Source organism: Anomaloglossus baeobatrachus, chromosome 10, assembly GCF_048569485.1.
Source record: "Anomaloglossus baeobatrachus isolate aAnoBae1 chromosome 10, aAnoBae1.hap1, whole genome shotgun sequence".
NCBI lineage: Eukaryota > Metazoa > Chordata > Amphibia > Anura > Aromobatidae > Anomaloglossus > Anomaloglossus baeobatrachus.
In genome coordinates, this window is record NC_134362.1 from 164,928,778 (window position 1) to 164,950,464 (window position 21,687).

General features: G+C 48.2%; 1 protein-coding gene across 1 annotated transcript; it reads left to right on the plus strand.

Annotated features, from left to right (window-relative positions):
* The first annotated feature begins 2,168 nt into the window (after nt 1-2,168).
* CENPT (centromere protein T) lies at nt 2,169-21,386 on the plus strand. Its single transcript, XM_075326824.1, has 3 exons — nt 2,169-2,333; nt 19,753-19,857; nt 21,154-21,386. The coding sequence occupies exons 1-3, from the start codon at nt 2,197-2,199 to the stop codon at nt 21,293-21,295; spliced, it is 384 nt and encodes a 127-aa protein (XP_075182939.1). The 5' UTR covers nt 2,169-2,196; the 3' UTR covers nt 21,296-21,386.
* Nucleotides 21,387-21,687: the final 301 nt, after the last annotated feature.

Here is a 21,687-nt window from a genome sequence, read left to right on the forward strand (position 1 = left end):
GCGGGACACTCAGCCGCCTGGCAATCTTGGCGGCTCAACATCCTTCAGTGGACAAGGGACTCCTAGTCCACCGTATCCGCAGCCCACATCCTAGATGTGAAAACTGCGAGGCAGACTATTTCAGCTATCCAACCGTGGTCCACAATCCTCAGGTTTTGCGGTAGACACACTGGTTCATGTTTGATCCCAGCTTCGTCTCTTTACGTATTTCACCCTCTACCTCTTGTCCAGAGTCCTGCGCAAGATCAGTAAAGGGGGCCGTCGAGTCATTCTCATACTCCAGACTGACCCAGGCAGGCTTGGTACTCGGACCTGCTCCTTCTGTCCGTTGGGTTGCCATGGCATCTTCCGGACCGTCCAGACCTTTTCTCAAAAGGTCAGTTTTTTTCCGTCAGAATTCTGGATTCTCAGATTGACGGTGTAGCTCTTGAATCCTGGATCATGGCGACTTCTGGTATCCTTCCTGAAGTGATCTCCACTATGACTCGAGCTCCAAAGTGTCTTTTGACCTTTTTGGCCTTGCCGACCCTCCTGTCCCTTCCACAGTCCGGTCTACAGCTAGGACTATCCCTCATTAAGGGACAGGTCTCGGCTCTGTCAGTATGTGCCAGCGGCGTATCGTCCGGCTGGCTCCGGTGCGCTCCTTTAAGGGCGCATCTCACATCATTCCGCCTTTCCGGCGGCCTATGGAGCCCTGGGACCTTAATCCGGTCCTCCCGGTTCCCGGAAACCCCCCTTTGCGCCTCTTAGGGAGGTTTCTTTGTTTCATCTTTCACAGAAAGTAGTCTTTCTAGTGGCTATAATTTCCCGCCAGAGAGTTCTGGCTGCACTCTCTCGGAGTCACCCCCTTTTTTGGTCTTTTGCATCAAGACAAGGTGGTCTCCGTCCGACTCCGGACTTTTTTCCCTAAGGTGGTTACTGCTTCTTATCCGGGGCAATTTCCCTGCCTTCCTTTTGTCCGGCTCCTGTTCATCGCTTTGAGGAAGCGTTGCATATCCTGGATCTGGTGCGGGCGCTCCGGATCTGTGTCTCGCACCGCCGTTATTAGGCGGTGCACCTCTCTCTGGTGCTGACTGCTAGTCAGCGTAGCGGTCTCTCGGCATCTAAGCCGACCCTGGTTCGTTGGCTTAGGTCGGCCATTTCCGAGACCTACAAGTGTACTCAAGTGCCTTCCCCACCGGGGATCAGAGCACATTTGATCAGACCTGTCGGTGCCTTTTGGGCTTTCAGGCACCAGGCTACGGCTCAGTAGGTCTGTCAGACTGCAGCTCGAATTAGTCTGCATACTTTTTCGAAGCACTACCCAAGGCATGCTCATGCTTTGGCAGACGCGGGCTTGGGCAGACGCATCTTTCCGGCGTCTGTCGCCCATTTGTGAAGTTAGGTTTTGCCTGCTTCTCAGTTGTCTGTTTATTCCCACCCATGGACTGCTTTAGAACGTCCCATGGTCTGGGTCTCCCATAGGAACGATGAAGAAAAAGAGAATTTTGTTACTGACCGTAAATTCTTTTTCTTATAGTTCCGTCATGGGAGACCCAGCACCCTCCCTATTGCCTGTTGGCAGGTTTTTTTGTTCCGTGTGTCTTCACCGACTGTTATTGTTGTAGACAGAGGTTCAGGTTCTTCCGGATTTTACTCTGTCTCTTCTTGTGGGTGGATGTCCTCCTTCAGCTTTTGCACTAAACTGGCTAGGACTGGCTAGCAGGGGGTGTATATGCTAGGAGGGAGGAGCTACACGTTTTGAGTGTAGTAACTTTGTGTATCCTCCGGGGGCAGTAGCTATACACCCATGGTCTGGGTCTCCCATGACTGAACTATAAGAAAAAGAATTTACGGTAAGTAACAAAATTCTTTTTTATGTTTGGTGTGGCATTATATCCAATTTGGTTTTGACAATTTTTTTTATTTTTTTTTCATTGAAGACAAATTAAATGAAGATAATACCAAAGAATTTGTGACTGCAATCATTTTCAGGAAGACACTGAGTATTATCTGACAGAATTGCAGGGGTGCCAATACTTTTGGCCAGCACTGTATGTGGTATGTGTAATATATATATGCGTGCACACAGCTTTATATATTAGATTTACACACAGGGTTTGCAGAGTTATGTTGATGATCCAGAATGTATATAATTTTTTTTTTTTTTTTTTTTTTTTTTATATTAGAAGCGCAGTTAAACCAGTTGCTGTCCGCATGAAGGTCCAGAGAACAAAAAGCCCAAAGCCTAAAAAATCAGGGTCAGTGCTTCCCAGGAAGCAAGTGAAGCATATAGTTAGCAAACATGCTCAGATGCGAGTCTCTAAGGACGCTCTTGAAGATGTGGAAACCTGGTAAGGCTTTAAAGAGGGAATTACTTATGGAATATCCTATTAAACTCATCTATGTATTTGGGTTCTGCTTCTAAATAGAAGCAATTCACTACTTATTAAAATTTTTAGCCGCTCTTGAGACCCCAAGAGATAGATATAGATATATAATTTTTCATTTATTTATCTTTTTTTCTTACAACTTGTCATATATATATATATATATATATATATATATATATATATATATATATATATATATATATATATATATATATATATATATATATATATATATATATATATATATATATAGAGAGAAAAATTATAAGGAGACTTAAAACACAAGAATACCCCAAGGTATGTAAGATATAACTTTCTCTGACGCCTCATTGGGGGACACAGGACCATTGGTGTTATGCTGCTTATCCATAGGAGGACACTAAGTAGATGCAAAGATGTTAGCTCCTCTCCTGCAGTATACACCCCCTGGCTCAGCCAGGCTACTCCAGTTTTAGCTTAGTGTCTATAGGAGGCACATCTCTGCAGACTACTGCAGCAAGAATTTTTTGTTTTTAGAGGGCGACTGTTTCCTTCGGGGACCGATTTCCCAAAACCATCAACAGGCGGGAACGTGGAGTGTTGCCTCCCCGTACCCCCTCCTGCGACGCTGGATCCTGGGCTGTTACTCATTGGACGACGGGTCTGATGGCACCGATTTTTCCAGAGCCGATACCAAACTTCATCAGTCCCTCTGGCAGACTCTGAGTTGATACACGCTCTTCACCAAGTGTGACCAGACACAGCAGGTGTCAGAATCTCTACACTGGAGCTTAGGTGAGATCCTCCCTGACAGGAATTGTAGCTAAGGAATCCTCCCTGAAAGGAATTTAACCTGAGGAATCCTCCCTGACAGGATTTTTACCTGAGGAATCCTCCCTGACAGGAATTTTACCTGAGGAATCCTCCCTGACAGGAATTTTACCTGAGGAATCCTCCCTGACAGGAATTTTACCTGCGGAATCCTCCCTGACAGGAATTTTACCTGAGGACTCCTCCCTGACATGATTTTTAACTGCGGAATCCTTCCTGACATGAATTGGAGCAGAAGTCACTGTCTGGATTCACATGGGCTGTTTGCAGACTCCTGCATAGCATTCCACCTGTGGCGGGGAGAGGGGGAGAGATCCCAGGACTCAGTGCACCCGCAGCTGCGGTACACTTATGGAGTTTTTTTCTGTCCACCGTTGTTGTGCAGGGCTGGAGGGGGGAAGGGGAGTCCCTTCCCACCATTTTATTCTATTTCCTCATGACGATGTTCTTGTCGGAGCTAAGCCCCGCCCCCTCCGACACGCGATAAGCTACAGCTGCAGTCACATGTTTTATGCCCTGCACAACTAAACAGTAACAGCTATAAGACTTTTAATGTTCAGCCTGCACTACCTGCCACACTGAACTACTAGGGTTTGATACCACCTCTTCCTTCCGTGTGTCCGGTGCCACTGTAGCTCCCCACCCCCCCCCCCCCTCCGCCACCACTGCAGTAACCGCTGCCAGCCCAGAGCCTATGGTTCCCAGTCCCCTGGACTGGGCACAGTTCCAAGAACTCGGTGCTGGCTATGCAACATCGTCCTCACACCCCTCGGGGCCCCTGGACAGAACGCAGCCTGATGACACCTCTATAGAGGGTCCTTCTGATAAGAATCAGCCCTCTGCTTCACCGGTTGCAGATCAGAAAAAGGGCATGACCCCCAGGGTTCTTCCTTGGGGGTACACAAATGGGGTTCTCCCACATGTTCCATGGTCTCTGAGGAGCCGGAGGAAGGGGGATGATGTTTGTACCAGGATGATTCCTTGGTTTCAACCTCCCCGAGCGATCAAGCTGCGATGGACTCCCTTATTGCAGCAATCAACCAAACTCTGCATGTGGAAGATCTCCTATCCACTACTACTGACCCTGCGGTCTCCTTTAAAAGGGTGAAGAAACCGCAAAAAAAAAGTTTAACGCCGCTTCGGTATCCATAAACTCATGGAGTTCCGGTACCCCTTTGGCTTAGCTGTCTCTAAGGGCTGGGCCGATCCGGCCTCGGTGGACCCTCACCCGGCTTTCCGCCTCCTGTCTTTTACTTTATCTTTTTTCAAGGACCTGACAGACAGACAAGTGGAGCAGCTCGATCGCTCCACCTTGAGGCCGCGGGGCCCTCTCTCCTTCCGTGTGGGTCGCACAGGCACCAAGAATACCAGTTTTCCTCAGACCCTCACAGATGTAACAGTTCACAGCTGCGGCGGCGGAGTACCTCATGCAGGCCTCCCTCGACGCTGCTACCTGCGCAGTTTTTGCCGCCTCAAATACCATAGCCAGCCGTATGGCCCTCTGGTTCCGATAATGGAGAGCGGACTCTGTCCCTAACGAGCCTCACAGTACTCCTTTCCAGACCAATGGTTTGGCGATCGTCTGGACAGGCTTTTTCCTGACGCCACGGGAGGAAAAGAGTATCTCCCTCCCTCAACTCTAGCCCAGGACGTTTTTTACTAGACACGTAGAGCCCGACCTTCTCAGCCCTTCCCGAGTCCACCTCGTCCTGGCAGTCGAGACAAAGACCGAGGAGTCTCGTCCTCCTCCATCTGGGCTGCCGCCTTAGACCACAAATGGGTGCGACACCCTGTGTCTTCCGGTTACCACATTGAATTCCGGACCCGATTCCCGGGTCGGTCTTTTCTCTCAAACCCCCACAAAAGGCTCCAAAACACCGCGAGGCCTTCTCCTCAGCAATCCACTCCCTCCAAACGGCGGGGGTGATGGTGCCTGTTCCGGACGGTGAGAGGTTCAAGGCCCTCTATTCCAACCTCTTGTGGTCCCCAAAAAAGGACGAGTCGGTTCGACCTATCCTGGATCTCTAACACCTGAGCAAACATGTGCACGTAAGGAGAATCAGAATGGAGTTCCTATGGTCCATTATTACCTTTATGGTCAAAGGAGAATTCCTTGCCTCCATAGCTATCAGGGACGCGTACCTGCACATACCCATCACCCCAGCTCAACAAAAGTTCCTCCGCTTTGCGGTTCAGGACTTCTTTTTTTAATTTGTAGCCCTACCCTCGGCCCTGCCACAGCACCAAGGGTCTTCACCAAGGTCATGGCGGCCGCCATGAGTGCCCTTCACGCCAGGAGAGTGGCTGTTTTGCCTTGCTTGGATGACCTCCTCATCAAGGGCTCAACCAGCGTGCAGATCTCTGTGGGCACCCTATCCCGCTTAGGGTGGCTTCTGACTCCAGTCAAATCATCCCCGGTCCCGTCAAAATCTGTCACCTCCCTGGGCCCTGGGCATGTCCCTGGACACCCTCCGGGGCTTGATATTTCTCCCTCAAGACAAGGCGACCGCTCTACAACAGGTGGTACACTGCCTTCTACGTACTCCTCTCGCTCCATATGATTCAGTGTGAGAGTGCTAGGTAGGATAGTGGCGGCTATAGAGGCAGTGCCGCTCGCTTAGCCACGCTACTGCCCACTGCAGCTGGCGCTTCTAGCTGCCCTGGAACAAGAGCCCCTTTTTTCCTTGGACGAACTTTTCACCTGACACTTTCAGTGAGGTATGCGCTTTTCTGGTGGCTTCAGCCCTCTTCCATATCGAGAGGCAGATTTTCTCTCCCAAGTGGACTGGCTACTCCTGACCAGGGACGTCAGCCTCTTAGGCTAGGGAGCAGCGTACTGGCTACACACTCCTTCGGGTTGTTGGACGCCCCAGGAGTCTTCCCTTCCCAGAAATAATCCTGAAAATCAACGCAACCTTTCTCGCGCTCAGGTAGTCTCTCTCCCCCCCCCCCCCCATCTGCTAGCAGGTCGTTTGATTCGGGTCCAATTGGACAATGCAACAGCTGTGGCATTTGTCAATTGGCAGGGAGGTACCAGCAGCAAGACAGCTTATCTCGAGCTCCCCAGGATCCTCACCTGGGCTGAATCGACGGGGTGTGTGATTTCAGCTGTACACATATCGGGAGTAGAGAACTGGGCGGCGGACCTTCTACGTCGCCAAGGCCTGGCCGCCGGAGAGTGGTTTCTCCACCCAGAAGTGTTCCCACACATCTGCACTCGCTGGGGCACACCAGACGTGGATCTAATGGCCTCAAGGTTGAACGCAAAGGTACCCGCGTTCTTAGCCAGGTCACATGATCCACAGTCCATTGGCGCGGATGCTCTAGTCTCCTCCTGAAGTCGCTTCCGTCTACTTTACATATTTCCAGCTCTGCCCCTGCTGCCGCGAGTAATCAGGAAGATCAAGGCAGAAGAAGTTCCGGTGATACTAATAGCACTGGACTGGCCCAGGCGCTCCTGGGACGTCGAATTAGTACAATTGCTCATGGCGCCTCTTAAGCATCCCAGACCTGGTGACCCAAGAGCCCATTTCCCATTAGAACTTCAGAGCCCTGAAGCTGACGGCCTGGCCATTGAGACCTAGACTTTAACAAGAGCGAGATTCTCTCCCGCATTCATCTCCACAATGATCAGTGCCCGAAAGCCGGCTTTCATCCTGTATTTACCACCGTACATGGAAAACTTTCCCTTTTTTTGATTTTTTTTTTTTTTTTTGCAGTCTGGTTGCAAAAGGGGTTGGCCCTCAGCTCCCTTAAGGGGCAGGTTTCATCTCTCTCAATATTCTATCAATGCCGTCTAGCTTGCAATCCGCAAGTCAAGACCTTCCTCCAGGGCATTTCCCATCTAGTTCCCCCGTACAAACGGTCGCTGGAGCCATGGGACCTCAATCTCGTTTTTGGATGGTCTCCAGAGGTCCCCCTTTGAACCTCTTAAGGAATCTTCTCTTGCTCTTCTCTCCTGGAAGGTAACCTTCTTAGTGGCGATTACGTCCATCAGACAAGTTTTGGAACTGGCAGCACTCTCTGGCTGCGAACCCTTTCTGATCTTTCACCAGGATAAGGTGGTTCTACACCCCCTTCCAGATTTTCTTCTGAAGGTTACTTCCCCGTTTCATTTGAACAAGGACATAGTTCTGCCTTCCTTTTGTCCACACCTAGTCCATAGGGTGGATAAGTCTCTACGTTCGCTAGACCTTGTGAGGGTTTTCGGATATTACGTATCCTGGACAGCCTCTTTAGAAACATGGACTCCTTGTTCGTCATTCCTGAAAGGCATAAGAAAGGACAGGCAGCTTCGTAGGCAACGCTGGCTCGCTGGATTCGCTCTGCGATCCAGGAAGTCTACCGCTTGCTACTCAAGCCCATTCCTAGTGGGCTGCGGACTCATTCCACGCGAGCAGTTGGCGCCTCTTGGGCCATTAGGCATCAGGCTTCAGTGGAACAGAGGTGTAAGGCTACGACCTGGTCTTGCCTACATAATGTTTCAGAGCATTACCAAGTCCATACCCAGACTTCGGCTGAGACGAACCTAGGTAGGAAAATTCTGAAAACGACAGTAGAGCACCTCTCTCAGTAGGCGCTCCTGGCTATCCGGGACTGGTTCCTAGTCCTTGGGTTGCGTTGTTTGTTTACCCACCCAGGGACTGCTTTAGGATGTCCCATGGTCCTGTGTCCCCCAATGAGGCGTCAGAGAAAAACGGATTTTTGTGTACTCACCGTAAAATCGTTTTCTCTTAGCCATCATTGGGGGACACAATACCCGCCCTGTTGGGCCTTAATTTTTTGATTCTCAATACTTTTTTGTTAGGAGTATTCACTCACGTTTGTTGTTACTTATTCTCCTACTGCTTGTGTACTAATACAGAAGTAGCCTGGCTGGGCCAGGGGGTGTATACTGCAGGGGAGGAGCTAACATCTTTTGCATCTACTTAGTGTCCTCCTATGGATAAGCAGCATAACACCCGTGGTCCTGTGTCCCCCAATGATGGCTAGGAGAAAACGATTTTACGGTGAGTACACAAAAATCCGTTTATTATACAGCTCATCATAGGATCTAAATATCAGGAAAGAGCAAAATCCTGCACTACACGTGCACACATCACACCATGGGCTCACCCCTCAATGGGAAAACACAGTACCAGCTGTCAGATGTGGAATCCGGCTTAGTGTGCAGGTCGAAACAGGAACAGAAAGTCCAAATAGTACCAAGGAAGAAGAATATGACCGCACCAACTGTAATTTTTCATCCGGTGAATCTTTATTCCATATTAAAGGTGTGCACTGCAGGCGGGTGGAGGAGACATGGATGCGGCCCCTCTCTGCGGACGACTGCCGTTTTGCCTCTAATTGGGCTTCTACCCAATTTGGTGGACCCGTAGAAGCCTAATTAGAGGCGAAACGGCCGTTGTTCGCAGCGAGGGGCCGCATCCAGGTCTCCTCCACCCGCCTGCAGCGCACACCTTTAATATGGAATAAAGATTCACCGGATGAAAAATTACAGTTGGTGCGGTCGTATTCTTCTTCATCATAGGATATATACACTGTATATCAGTACAGACCAAATGTTTGGACACACCTTCTCATTCAAAGAGTTTTCTTTATTTTCATGACTCTAAAAATTGTAGATTCACATTGAAGACATCAAAACTATGAATTAACACATGTGGAATGAAATGCTTAACAGAAAAGTGTGAAACAACTGAAAATATGTCTTATATTCTAGGTTCTTCAAAGTAGCCACCTTTTGCTTTGATTACGGCTTTCAATGCTGTTGGCATTCTCTTGATGAGCTTTAAGAGGTAGTCACCGGAAATGGTTTTCCAACAGTCTTGAAGGAGTTCCCAGAGATGCTTAGCACTTGTTGGCCCTTTTGCCTTCACTCTGCAAACCAGCTCACCCCGAACAATCTCGATTGGGTTCAGGTCTGGTGACTGTGGAGGCCAGGTCATCTGGCGTAGCACCCCATCACTCTCCTTCTTAGTCAAATAGCCCTTACACAGTCTGGAGGTGTGTTTGGGGTCATTGTCCTGTTGAAAAATAAATGATGGTCCAACTAAATGCAAACCGGATGGAATAGCACGCCGCTGCAAGATGCTGTGGTAGCCATGCTGGTTCTGTATGCCTTCAATCTTGAATAAATCCCCAACAGTGTCACCAGCAAAGCACCATCACATCTCCTCCTCCATGCTTCACGGAGGGAACCAGGCATGTAGAGTCCATCTGTTCACCTTTTCTGCAAAGACAGTGGTTGGATCCAAAGGTCTCAAATTTGGACTCATCAGACCAAAGCACAGATTTCCACTGGTCTAATGTCCATTCCTTGTGTTCTTTAGCCCAAACAAGTCTCTTCTGCTTGTTGCCTGTCCTTAGCAGTGGTTTCCTAGCAGCTATTTTACCATGAAGGCCTGCCGCACAAAGTCTCCTCTTAATAGTTGTTCTAGAGATGTGTCTGCTGCTAGAACTCTGTGTGGCATTGACCTGGTCTCTAATCTGAGCTGCTATTAACCTGCGATTTTCTGAGGCTGGTGACTCGGATAAACCTATCCTCTGCAGCAGAGGTGACTCTTGGTCGTCCTTTCCTGGGGCGGTCCACATGTGAGCCAGTTTCTTTGTAGCGTTTGATGGTTTTTGCCACTGCACTTGGGGACACTTTCAAAGTTTTCCCAATTTTTCTGACTGACCTTCATTTCTTAAAGTAATGATGGCCAATCGTTTTTCTTAGCTGCTTTTTTCTTGCCATAATACAAATTCTAACAGTCTATTCAGTAGGACTATCAGCTGTGTATCCACTAGACTTCTGCACAACGCAACTGATGGTCCCAACCCCATTTATAAGGCAAGAAATCCCACTTATCAAATCTAACAGGGCACACCTGTGAATTGAAAACCATTTCCGGTGACAACCTCTTGAAGCTCATCAATACAATGCCAAGAGTGTGCAAAGCAGTAATCAAAGCAAAAGGTGGCTACTCTGCAGAACCTAAAATATAAGACATTCAATTGTTTCACACTTTTCTGTTAAGTATTTCATTCCACATGTGTTAATTCATAGTTTTGATGCCTTCAATGTGAATCTACAATTTTCAGTCATGAAAATTAAAGAAAACACTTTCAATGAGGTGTGTCCAAACTTATCGTCTGTACTGAATGTATGTGTGTGTATATACATGTGTGTGTGTATGTATGTGTGTATTATATATTATATTATATTATATTATATTATATTATATTATATTATACAGTGCCTACAAGTAGTATTCAACCCCCTGCAGGTTTACACATTCGGAATTAACTTGGCATTGTGACATTTGGACTGTAGATCAGCCTGGAAGTGTGAAATGCACTGCAGCAAAAAAGAATGTTATTTCTTTTTTTTTTTTTTTTAAATTGTGAAAAAGAGAATTTTGTTTACTTACCGTAAATTCTTTTTCTTGTAGTTCCGACATGGGAGACCCAGACCATGGGTGTATAGCTAGCGCCTCCGGAGGACACACAAAGTACTACACTCAAACGTGTAGCTCCTCCCTCCGGGCTATATACACTCCCTGGATGACAATCTACCCAGTTCAGTGCAAAAGCTGAAGGAGGACATCCACCCATAAGTAGAGATAGAGTAAAACTCGGCAAAACCAGAACTCTGTCTACTAACAGCCGGTGAAACACACGGAACAAAAAAACTGCCAACAGGCAACAGGGAGGGTGCTGGGTCTCCCATGTCGGAACTACAAGAAAAAGAATTTACGGTAAGTAAACAAAATTCTCTTTTTCTTTATCGTTCCTTCCATGGGAGACCCAGACCATGGGACGTTCCAAAGCAGTCTATGGGTGGGAAATAAACCAAACTGAGAAGTAGGCAAAACCTAACTTCACAAATGGGCGACAGCCGCCTGAAGGATGCGTCTGCCCAAGCTCGCATCTGCCGAAGCATGAGCATGCACTTGGTAGTGCTTCGAAAAAGTGTGCAGACTGGACCAAGTGGCAGCCTGACACACCTGCTGAGCCGTAGCCTGGTGTCTGAAAGCCCAGGAGGCACCGACAGCTCTGGTCGAGTGCGCCTTAATCCCCGGCGGGGGAGGCACCTGAGAACACTGGTAGGCATCGGCGATAGCCGACCTAACCAAACGAGCTAGGGTCGGTTTAGAAGCAGAGAGACCCTTGCGCTGACCCGTGGTTAGCACAAAAAGTGAGGTGCACCGCCGAAAAACGGCGGTGCGTGACACACAGATTCGGAGCGCCCGCACCAAATCCAAGGTGTGCAACGCCTTCTCAAAGCGATGCACAGGGGCCGGACAAAGAGAGGGCAATGAAATGTCCTGGTTAAGGTGGAAGGAAGACACCACCTTAGGGAGAAAGTCCGGAGTCGGACGAAGAACCACCTTGTCTTGGTGAAACACCAAAAAGGGGGATTCCGAAGAAAGCGCAGCCAAATCAGAAACTCTCCTGAGAGAAGTTATGGCTACTAGAAAGACAACTTTCTGTGAAAGTCTAGACAAAGGAACCTCCCTGAGAGGCTCAAAAGGGGGTTTCTGTAAGGCCGTGAGGACCAGATTAAGGTCCCAGGGATCCAAGGGCCGCCGGTAAGGAGGGATGATGTGAGATGCGCCCTGCATGAAGGTGCGCACCTGAGCCAGTCGGGCGATACGCCGCTGGAACAATACCGACAAAGCCGACACCTGTCCCTTGAGGGAATTGAGGGACAGACCTAACTGTAGACCTGACTGTAGAAAAGACAGGATGGTCAGCAAGGAGAACGGCCAAGGAGCATGGCCGGAAGAGCGACACCAGGACAGGAAAATTCTCCAAGTCCTGTGGTAAATCTTGGCCGAGGAAAACTTCCGAGCCTGAGTCATGGTGGAGATGACCTCAGAGGGAATGCCTGAAGCCGTCAGGATCCAGGACTCAAGAGCCACGTCAATCTGAGAGCCGCAGAATTCTGGCGGAAGAACGGACCTTGAGAGAGAAGGTCTGGGCGGTCCGGGAGATGCCACGGCACCTCTACGGACAGGCGGAGCAGGTCTGGGTACCAAGCTCGCCTGGGCCAGTCCGGAGCAATGAGTATGACTCGACGGCCCCCCGTTCCGATCTTGCGCAGAACCCTGGGCAAGAGCGCTAGAGGGGGAAACACATAGGCCACACGGAACTGAGACCAATCTTGAACCAGTGCTTCTGCTGCGAAAGCTTGAGGATCGTGGGAGCGAGCCACGTAAACCGGAACCTTGTTGTTGTGCCGGGATGCCATTAGATCCACTTCCGGAGTGCCCCACTTGCGGCAGATCGATTTGAACACTGACGGATGCAGGGCCCACTCGCCGCCGTCCACGGTTTGACGGCTGAGATAATCGGCCTCCCAGTTTTCCACGCCTGGGATGTGGACTGCAGATATGGTGGACTTGAAGTCCTCCGTCCACTGGAGGATTCGTTGAACCTCCAACATCGCCAGACGGCTGTGAGTCCCGCCCTGGTGATTGATGTAGGCAACCGCTGTCGCGTTGCCCGACTGAACCCGAATGTGCTTGCCCGCCAACAGGTGGTGAAAGTCTAGGAGAGCTAGAAACACAGCTCTGATCTCCAGCACATTGATCGGGAGGGCTGATTCGGACGGAGTCCAAGTGCCCTGTGCTCGGTGATGGAGAAATACCGCTCCCCAACCGGAGAGGCTGGCATCCGTGGTGAGGATCACCCAGGACGGAGTCAGGAAGGAGCGTCCCTGTGACAGGGAGAGAGGCTGAAGCCACCACTGAAGGGAGTTCCTGGCCTGTGATGACAGAGCCACCAGCCTGTCCAAGGAAGAGATCCGCTTGTCCCAACAGCGGAGAATGTCCAGCTGCAAGGGACGCAGATGGAACTGGGCAAAGGGAACCGCTTCCATTGACGCCACCATCTGACCCAGCACCTGCATGAGGTGTCTGATGGAATGACGGCGGTGCCTCAGCAGAGAGCGCACCGCCAGACGAAGGGACTGCTGTTTGACTAAGGGCAACTTGACAAGTGCCGGCAGAGTCTCGAATTGCATCCCTAGGTACATAAGTACCTGGGTCGGGGTCAGAGTGGACTTGGGCAGGTTGACAAGCCACCCGAACTGAACTAGCGTGGCGACAGTGAGAGAGACACTCCGCTGGCAGTCTACACTGGATGAGGCCTTGACTAGAAGGTCGTCCAGGTAAGGAATCACTGCCAATCCCTGGAGGTGCAGGACCGCAACCACTGCTGCCATGACCTTGGTGAACATTCGAGGGGCCGTGGCTAAGCCAAAGGGAAGAGCCATGAACTGGAAATGTTCCTCTCCGATTGCAAAGCGTAGCAAACGCTGGTGTGAGACCGCAATAGGCACATGCAGATAGGCATCTCTGATGTCGATGGATGCCAGAAAATCTCCTTGGGTCATTGAGGCAATGACCGATCTCAGAGATTCCATGCGAAAGTGCCGCACCTGAACATGCTTGTTGAGAAGCTTGAGATCCAGGATGGGCCGGGAGGAACCGTCCTTCTTGGGGACTAGAAAGAGGTTTGAGTAGAAACCGCTGAACCGTTCCCGGGCGGGAACCGGAACAATTACCCCGTTGGCCTGCAGGGATGCTACGGCCTGAGAGAAGGCGGCGGCCTTGGAGCAAGGGGGTGTGGACAGAAAAAATCTGTTTGGCGGGCTGGAAGAAAATTCTATTCTGTAGCCGGTGACTGATCGGTGACGTGTTGGAACCACACGTCTCCAAAGTGGGAGAGCCTGCCACCGACCAAGGACGTTGCTGGCTCGGCCAGATAGTCAAGAGGAGGCTGCCTTAGTGGCAGCGGCTCCTCCGGTCTTTTGAGGACGCGGCTTTGCGCGCCAGTTCGATTTACGATCCTTGGCTGCGGTAGTGGACGCGGTCAAGGGCTTCGAGGATGACCAGTTAGAGGAACGAAAGGAACGAAACCTCGATTGGATCCTGCCCTGGACAGGTTTCCTGGCCTTAGATTGAGGCAAGGAAGTACTCTTCCCGCCAGTAGCCTCCTTGATTATGTCATCCAGCTGTTCCCCAAACAGCCGGGACCCAGCAAAAGGGAGACTCGCAAGGTACTTTTTTGAGGAAGCGTCTGCTTTCCACTCTCGAAGCAACAAGATCCTGCGGATCGCGAGGGAGTTAGCGGAGGCCACCGCCGTGCGGTGAGAAGCCTCCAGGATGGCAGACATGGCGTAGGATGCAAAAGCCGAAGCTTGAGAAGTGAAGGCCTCCAGCTCAGGCATAGAGTCTCTGGTGAGGGAATGCATCTCCTCCAGAGAGGCAGAGACTGCCTTGAGAGCCCACACTGCCGCAAAAGACGGGGAGAACGAGGCTCCAGCCGCCTCATATACAGACTTGGCCAAAAGGTCAACCTGGCGGTCAGTGGGATCCTTAAGAGAAGTGCCATCAGCCACAGCCACGACTGTGCGGGCTGAGATTCTGGACACCGGAGGGTCTACCTTTGGGGACTGAGCCCATTCCTTAACCACCTCTGGTGGAAAAGGAAAACTGTCATCTGAACTACGCTTCGGAAAACGTTTGTCAGGACAGGCCCTGGGTTTGGTAACAGTGGCCTGAAAGCTGGAGTGGTTAAAAAACATACTTTTAGCTTTCTTAGGTAAGGTAAACTGGTGTATCTCTACCAGAGAGGCTTGTTCCTCAGACTCTGGTGGGTTGAGGTTCAGTACGGAGTTAATGGACGCAATCAAGTCACTAACATCCGCATCACCCTCAGACAAGTCAATGGGGTACATAGAGGTAGCGTCTGAGCCCACAGTAAACGAGTCCTCCTCGCCCTGCACCTCGGCACGTGAATCAGAGCCGTGGGAAGAGGAAGGAGAAGGGTCCCTGCGTCTCCGTTTAGGGGGACGGGGTCCTGGGACATGCTCTGGGAGCTCTGCAGAGCTAGGAGCAGCCGAAGCACCCTGAGAAGGGGGCTAATGCATGGACAGCAGTGTCCGGGACAGCTGCCCCATGGAGTCGGCAAAAGACTTGGAAATAGCTTGTGAAAAGGATGCTACCCAAGCCGGGGGTTCAGCCACCGGGGCCAAAGCAGCCGGAGGGACCCCTGCGGAGGCTCCAGGCTGAGACACAACCATGTTAGCACAGGCATCACAATGTGGGTATGTGCTTGGCTCTGGCAGAATGAGCTTACAAGCAGTGCATATAGCGTACATGTTTGCAGCCTTGCTCCTAGTGACAGACATGCTGCTGAGGTGGAGGCTCTGCAGCCAGAATACACTCCTGTAGAATGCCTGAGAGTGTAATAAAAGTCCACAACCAGAGGTTGTGGCTTACCAGCCCGTGCTCTCTGTGTGCCCTCCGGATTCCACCGCTCCCCTGTGAAGCGTTAGCCTTCCTGATAGTATGCAGCTGCAGCATCCAGCGCCCTCCAGTGTAAGAACGCTGAGAAAATGGCGCTGGGAGAAAGAGGGGGGGCGTGTATAAGCCCAAGAGCGGGAAAAACGGAGGGCAGAGAGATACAGGACGATATTCAGGGGAGGGAACATCTCCCCAGAGAGGAGTGCCCTCCCCTCTGCTGGTCGGGCGGTGGGCGGCGCTGTATGCAAAACATGCAGAGAAGCCAAAACCGAAACTAGGCCCAAACAGAAGCCGGGGCCTAGATTTAACAATGCGGCCGACGAGCAGGCACCTTCGGTGCGGTTCTCAGGGGAAATCCCCAGAATCGGCCGGAATTTACAGTAACGCTAAAACACATACTGTCCCCCTAATAAAAGTACCCGGGACCCCTGAAAAACGTCTCTATACTTAGCTTTGAGATGCAGGGCCATGTCCCTGGAGAGGGGGGTAAATGCTCCTTCCAGCAGGGACCAGACAGGGCTGCGGATGGAGACCGGTCTTCTGCAAGCAGAGAGGACCGTGGAGGCTCCCACTTCAACCCAGAGCCTCTTAGAGGATGTGAAGGAGCGCGGCATGTGAAGGCTCCAGCCTTATAAAGTCAACCTTAACAGCACCGCCGACAGAGTGGGGTGTGAAGGGACATGCCGGGAGTCCAGACTGGACCCGCTTTTCTTCCAAATCTTTAAAATAAAATAAAAATGAGAAAAAAAATATCAGAGAATGCAAGTGTGTGTATCCTCCTCCTGAAACACAAAGCATTGAACTGGGTAGATTGTCATCCAGGGAGTGTATATAGCCCGGAGGGAGGAGCTACACGTTTGAGTGTAGTACTTTGTGTGTCCTCCGGAGGCGCTAGCTATACACCCATGGTCTGGGTCTCCCATGGAAGGAACGATAAAAGTTTATTCAGAGGGTCATTTATTATTCAACCCCTCAAACCACAAGAATTCTGTTTTGGTTCCCCTAAAGTATTAAGAAGTATTTCAGGCACAAAGAACAATGAGCTTCACATGTTTTGGATTAATTATCTCTTTTTCCAGCCTTTTCTGACTAATTAAGACCCTTCCCAAACTTGTGAACAGCACTCCTACTTGGTCAATATGGGAAAGACAAAGGAGCATTCCAAGGCCATCAGACAAGATCGTGGAGCGTCACAAGGCTGGCAAGGGGTACAAAACCCTTTCCAAGGAGTTGGGCCTACCTGTCTCCACTGTTGGGAGCATCATCCGGAAGTGGAAGGCTTATGGAACTACTGTTAGCCTTCCACGGCCTGGACAGCCTTTGAAAGTTTCCACCCGTGCCGAGGCCAGGCTTGTCCGAAGAGTCAAGGCTAACCCAAGGACAACAAGGAAGGAGCTCCGGGAAGATCTCATGGCAGTGGGGACATTGGTTTCAGTCAATACCATAAGTAACGTACTCCACCGCAATGGTCTCCGTTCCAGACGAGCCCGTAAGGTACCTTTTTACTTTCAAAGCGTCATGTCAAGGCTCGTCTACAGTTTGCTCACGATCACTTGGAGGACTCTGAGACAAACTGGTTCAAGGTTCTCTGGTCTGATGAGACCAAGATCGAGATCTTTGGTGCCAACCACACACGTGACGTTTGGAGACTGGATGGCACTGCATACGACCCCAAGAATACCATCCCTATAGTCAAGCATGGTGGTGGCAGCATCATGCTGTGGGGCTGTTTCTCAGCCAAGGGGCCTGGCCATCTGGTCCGCATCCATGGGAAGATGGATAGCACGGCCTACCTGGAGATTTTGGCCAAGAACCTCCGCTCCTCCATCTAGGATCTTAAGATGGGTCGTCATTTCATCTTCCAACAAGACAACGACCCAAAGCACACAGCCAAGAAAACCAAGGCCTGGTTCAAGAGGGAAAAAATCAAGGTGTTGCAGTGGCCTAGTCAGTCTCCTGACCTTAACCCAATTGAAAACTTGTGGAAGGAGCTCAAGATTAAAGTCCACATGAGACACCCAAAGAACCTAGATAACTTGGAGAAGATCTGCATGGAGGAGTGGGCCAAGATAACTCCAGAGACCTGTGCCGGCCTCATCAGGTCTTATAAAAGACGATTATTAGCTGTAATTGCTAACAAGGGTTATTCCACAAAATATTAAACCTAGGGGTTGAATAATAATTGACCCACACTTTTATGTTGAAAATTTATTAAAATTTAACTGAGCAACATAACTTGTTGGTTTGTAAGATTTATGCATCTGTTAATAAATCCTGCTCTTGTTTGAAGTTTGCAGGCTCTAACTTATTTGCATCTTATCAAACCTGCTAAATCTGCAGGGGGTTGAATACTACTTGTAGGCACTGTGTGTGTGTGTGTGTGTGTGTGTGTGTGTGTGTGTGTGTATATATATATATGTGTGTGTGTGTGTGTGTGTATATATATATGTGTGTGTGTGTGTGTGTGTGTGTGTGTGTATGTGTATATATATATAATATACACAATCACACACACACACACATACATATACATATACATATACACATACATATACATACACATACATATATATGTATGTAGTGTGTGTGTATATGTATATATAATATGTATATATAATATGTGTATATATATATTGCACCCTTTATATAGGCAATGAGCTGCAAAATAGGTGCGTGTGTAAACATTTTCTGTAGCAAGTTACAAAATTACAAGCAGTGGTCTGTCTCCTAGGCAACGACTTGTTAACAAAAGTGATAGAAATTTGAAAGAGCAGTAAATTGCAAAAGTGCTTTGTATTTTCTAGGCAATAAGAATTTACAAATTCTCTTGTAGAAGTATCTTTGGATTGTACAGTAGATTGAGATTCATTTTGCTTGGTGTATCTCTTGGTAAATATTTATCCTAGGTGGAAGGTGTGTAAAGTTCAGGCTCTTCACCAGGAGATAAATGTGTGGAATACGGGGGCTGTGTGACTTTGGGACCATCAGAAATTTTTAAACCTGTAATTTCCCCAAATTATATGCTGGTTTGGTGCAATGCCGCTGCTAGAAATTGGGGGAATATGTAGCTTTACAAAGGTCTGGTGATCACATGGGCCCTCACCACCCGATTTGGCAGGTAACCACAGAGGCGCATCACCGCTGTCCATTGATAACTTGTTTTAAGCAAGGTAAGAAGATGGATAATACAGCCAACTACCATCCAATAAGTCTGACATCAGTGGTGTCCAAAGTTTTTGAAGGCATATTAAAAGATAACATGTAATGATATATTAGAGAAAATAATATATAACTGATAGACGGCATGTATTCATGAAAGATAAGTCATGTCTAACCAACCTGTTGGGGTTCTATGAGGGGGTAAGTGCAAACCTGGATATTGGTAATGCAGCTGATGTGATTTATTTGGACTTTGCAAAGGCATTTGATACTGTACCACATAATAGCCTTATACTAAAGCTCCAGAAGCAAGGACTAGGGGAACTGGGTAAGGAATTGGTTAAAAGATAGGAAACAAAGAGTCGTCATAAATGGTACATTCTCTAAATGGGCAGCAGTGGGGTGCTGCAGGGATCTGTGCTAGGACCGACTTTTTAATCTCTTTATTAATGATCTTGTGGATGGGATTGATAGTAAAGTGTCAGGCTTTGCTGATGACACCAAACTATGTAGGATATTAAAAACTGACGTTGATAGTACAATATTACAAAAAGATCTGGTTAAAATGTCAGAATGGGCAGATACTTGGCAAATGAGATTTAATGTTGATAAATGTAGAGTAATGCACCTAGGACGGAGTAATCCTATAGCTGCGTATACATTAAATGGAAGTAAACTCAGGATTAAAGAACAGGAGAAGGACTTGGGTATTCTCATTACAAATAAGCTGAGCAGCAGCACTCAATGCCAGGCAGCAGCTGCTAAAGAAAACAAGATTTTAGGGTGTATAAAAAGAGAGATTAGATCCAGTGATCCCAACTCTATAAATCACTTGTGAGGCCACATCTTGAATATGGGATCCAATTTTGGGCTCCACGATCTAAAAAGGGTATTCAGAAGTTAGTCAGTTCAAAGGCGGCAACTAGACTACTACAAGTAACGGAAGAATCCCGTATGATGAGAGGATGGAATTGTTGGACTTGTTTAGCTGAAAGGTTGAACTAGATGGACCTAAGGCTTTTTTCAGCCTATGTAACTAGGACTTATTGGTGGTAAAAAAAACACCACACACAGCAATAATTCCTTATATTTCTCTTTTTTTGTCTCCACAGTTTAGATAAGTATATGACCCAGCTGACAAGAGATCTGTCTGCATACGCTGCTCACGCCAAGAGGAAAACCATAATGCGGGCTGACATGGAGCTTCTCTTGATAAGGTGAGGTCAACTTCTACCGACCTCGGCATGGCCATGTGAAGCAACAGTCAGGTATAGCGGAGTGCATGCCGGTAGTACAAATGTAATATGGACTCTGTTCTTGAGGTTTCTGAAGTTCCATTGGCAGGACCAAATGTCCTATACATTTATGGATCTGTCATAAATGTATGAGATAGGAATACCCCTTTAATTTACAAATGGGTAATAAATAATCCTAGCTGGAATACTATAACCTCTGTGCAAAGCTAGTGAGACCCACTCGCCTCCCCACATGACCACCAGGGACCTCAGATGGAGCACGCTCCCTGCCGCGCCATTTGTACTCCTCCTAGCTTATTCCAGTGTATACCTCCTAAATCCCACTGGAATATTACAATGCTTTTTATCGATCCAAGAAAGCATTGTCAATGACCTTCCATTTTAGAGACCTTTTTCTGGGCATTGACACTTCCAGGAGAACCACTCTGTATACTCCTATTGTCTCTGACATGTCTATTACATGTCTGGTTGTCTTACCTCTTCAAAGTGACAGAGCAGATATGCCCTTACTTACGTAGCACTCACTAATATACAAATTATGCACGCTGAATACAGTTTTGTGGTAGAACAATAATGTGACAATTTATTAGATTGCTTCAGGATAATCAATTATGGAATGGCAGAAACAATATTGCCCTGTTCTATTGATTCAATTAATGTAAATCATACAATCAATGTAAATCATAGTATATAGAGAAATTAAGCATCAATACATTACCAAAGTATTGTAACATCACTTCTTAACCGGAGGGACCTCAGTGTCAGCGAGAAGGAGAATACTCTGGTCTTCTCACAGAAGTGTGTCCACTGTACCTTCTGGAACGTCCCTAACTCGCTGAGCAGGGCCCCCCTTTTTATACACAGCTCCCACATCCTCCTCCATCAGGGCTGCGCAGTATGTTTTAGCCAGATCATCAGATTCTTGCAGTTGCGTAGTATGTTGTTAAGTTTTATGATCACAGCATAGTGCTTCAAGGTTGGTTGTGACTAATTACAACATAACAACCCAAGGTTTGTTTGCTATTGATTTATAGTATAACATTTCAAAGTTCTCCGGTATGTTGTTTTCACAAAGTTAACACTTCATGATCACAGCATAACGCTCTAAGATTGTAGCATATGGACAGCATGACCTCCATAATCACCTATTCTGAAGACTGGATACCTATCTTAACCCAGTCACACACTCATACTTGTCTCATTTGTATCACACCGGTTTATATCCCATTGACCATATTGTATCTTCTCCTCCCGCAGGCAGCGGCTGGTGACTGACCGCACTTCTCTCAACGTTCTCATTGAGAAACATTTACCTTTGAATTACAGAGAACTTCTCATTCCATGCGCAATGAGCGGAAATGTGGTGTTTCCCAAAATCGACGTCTCATCCCTTAAATAGAGATGTTACATTACTATTTACAGTGAGAAACATTATATAAGGTTTAAAGTTTTAAAGATCGTTTTGTTCAAAATGTTGTGTTTAAATATTTTTTTTGTGAAAACGTAAATAAAGTAGAATCCTTTTCTTTGATGGGTTTTTTTTTGTAAAGGATTGTCTCATCATAAATGCGTAAGTTTGCAATTTCCCTCTTATGAAAAATCCTCTCTGTTCTTAAGAACCGATGGGTGTGTAATTCTATTGTGTACTGCTCATTGCCTAGTCTACCAGCCCCTCCTGTAAGAAATCAGCGGTGGTCAGCTCCCTAGGCGAGAAGTAGCATGCTCAGAACTGGAAAGATCGCTGGCTCCTGCCAGTTTCTATCCTCTTCCGATGTTGTAAGGCAAAACCAG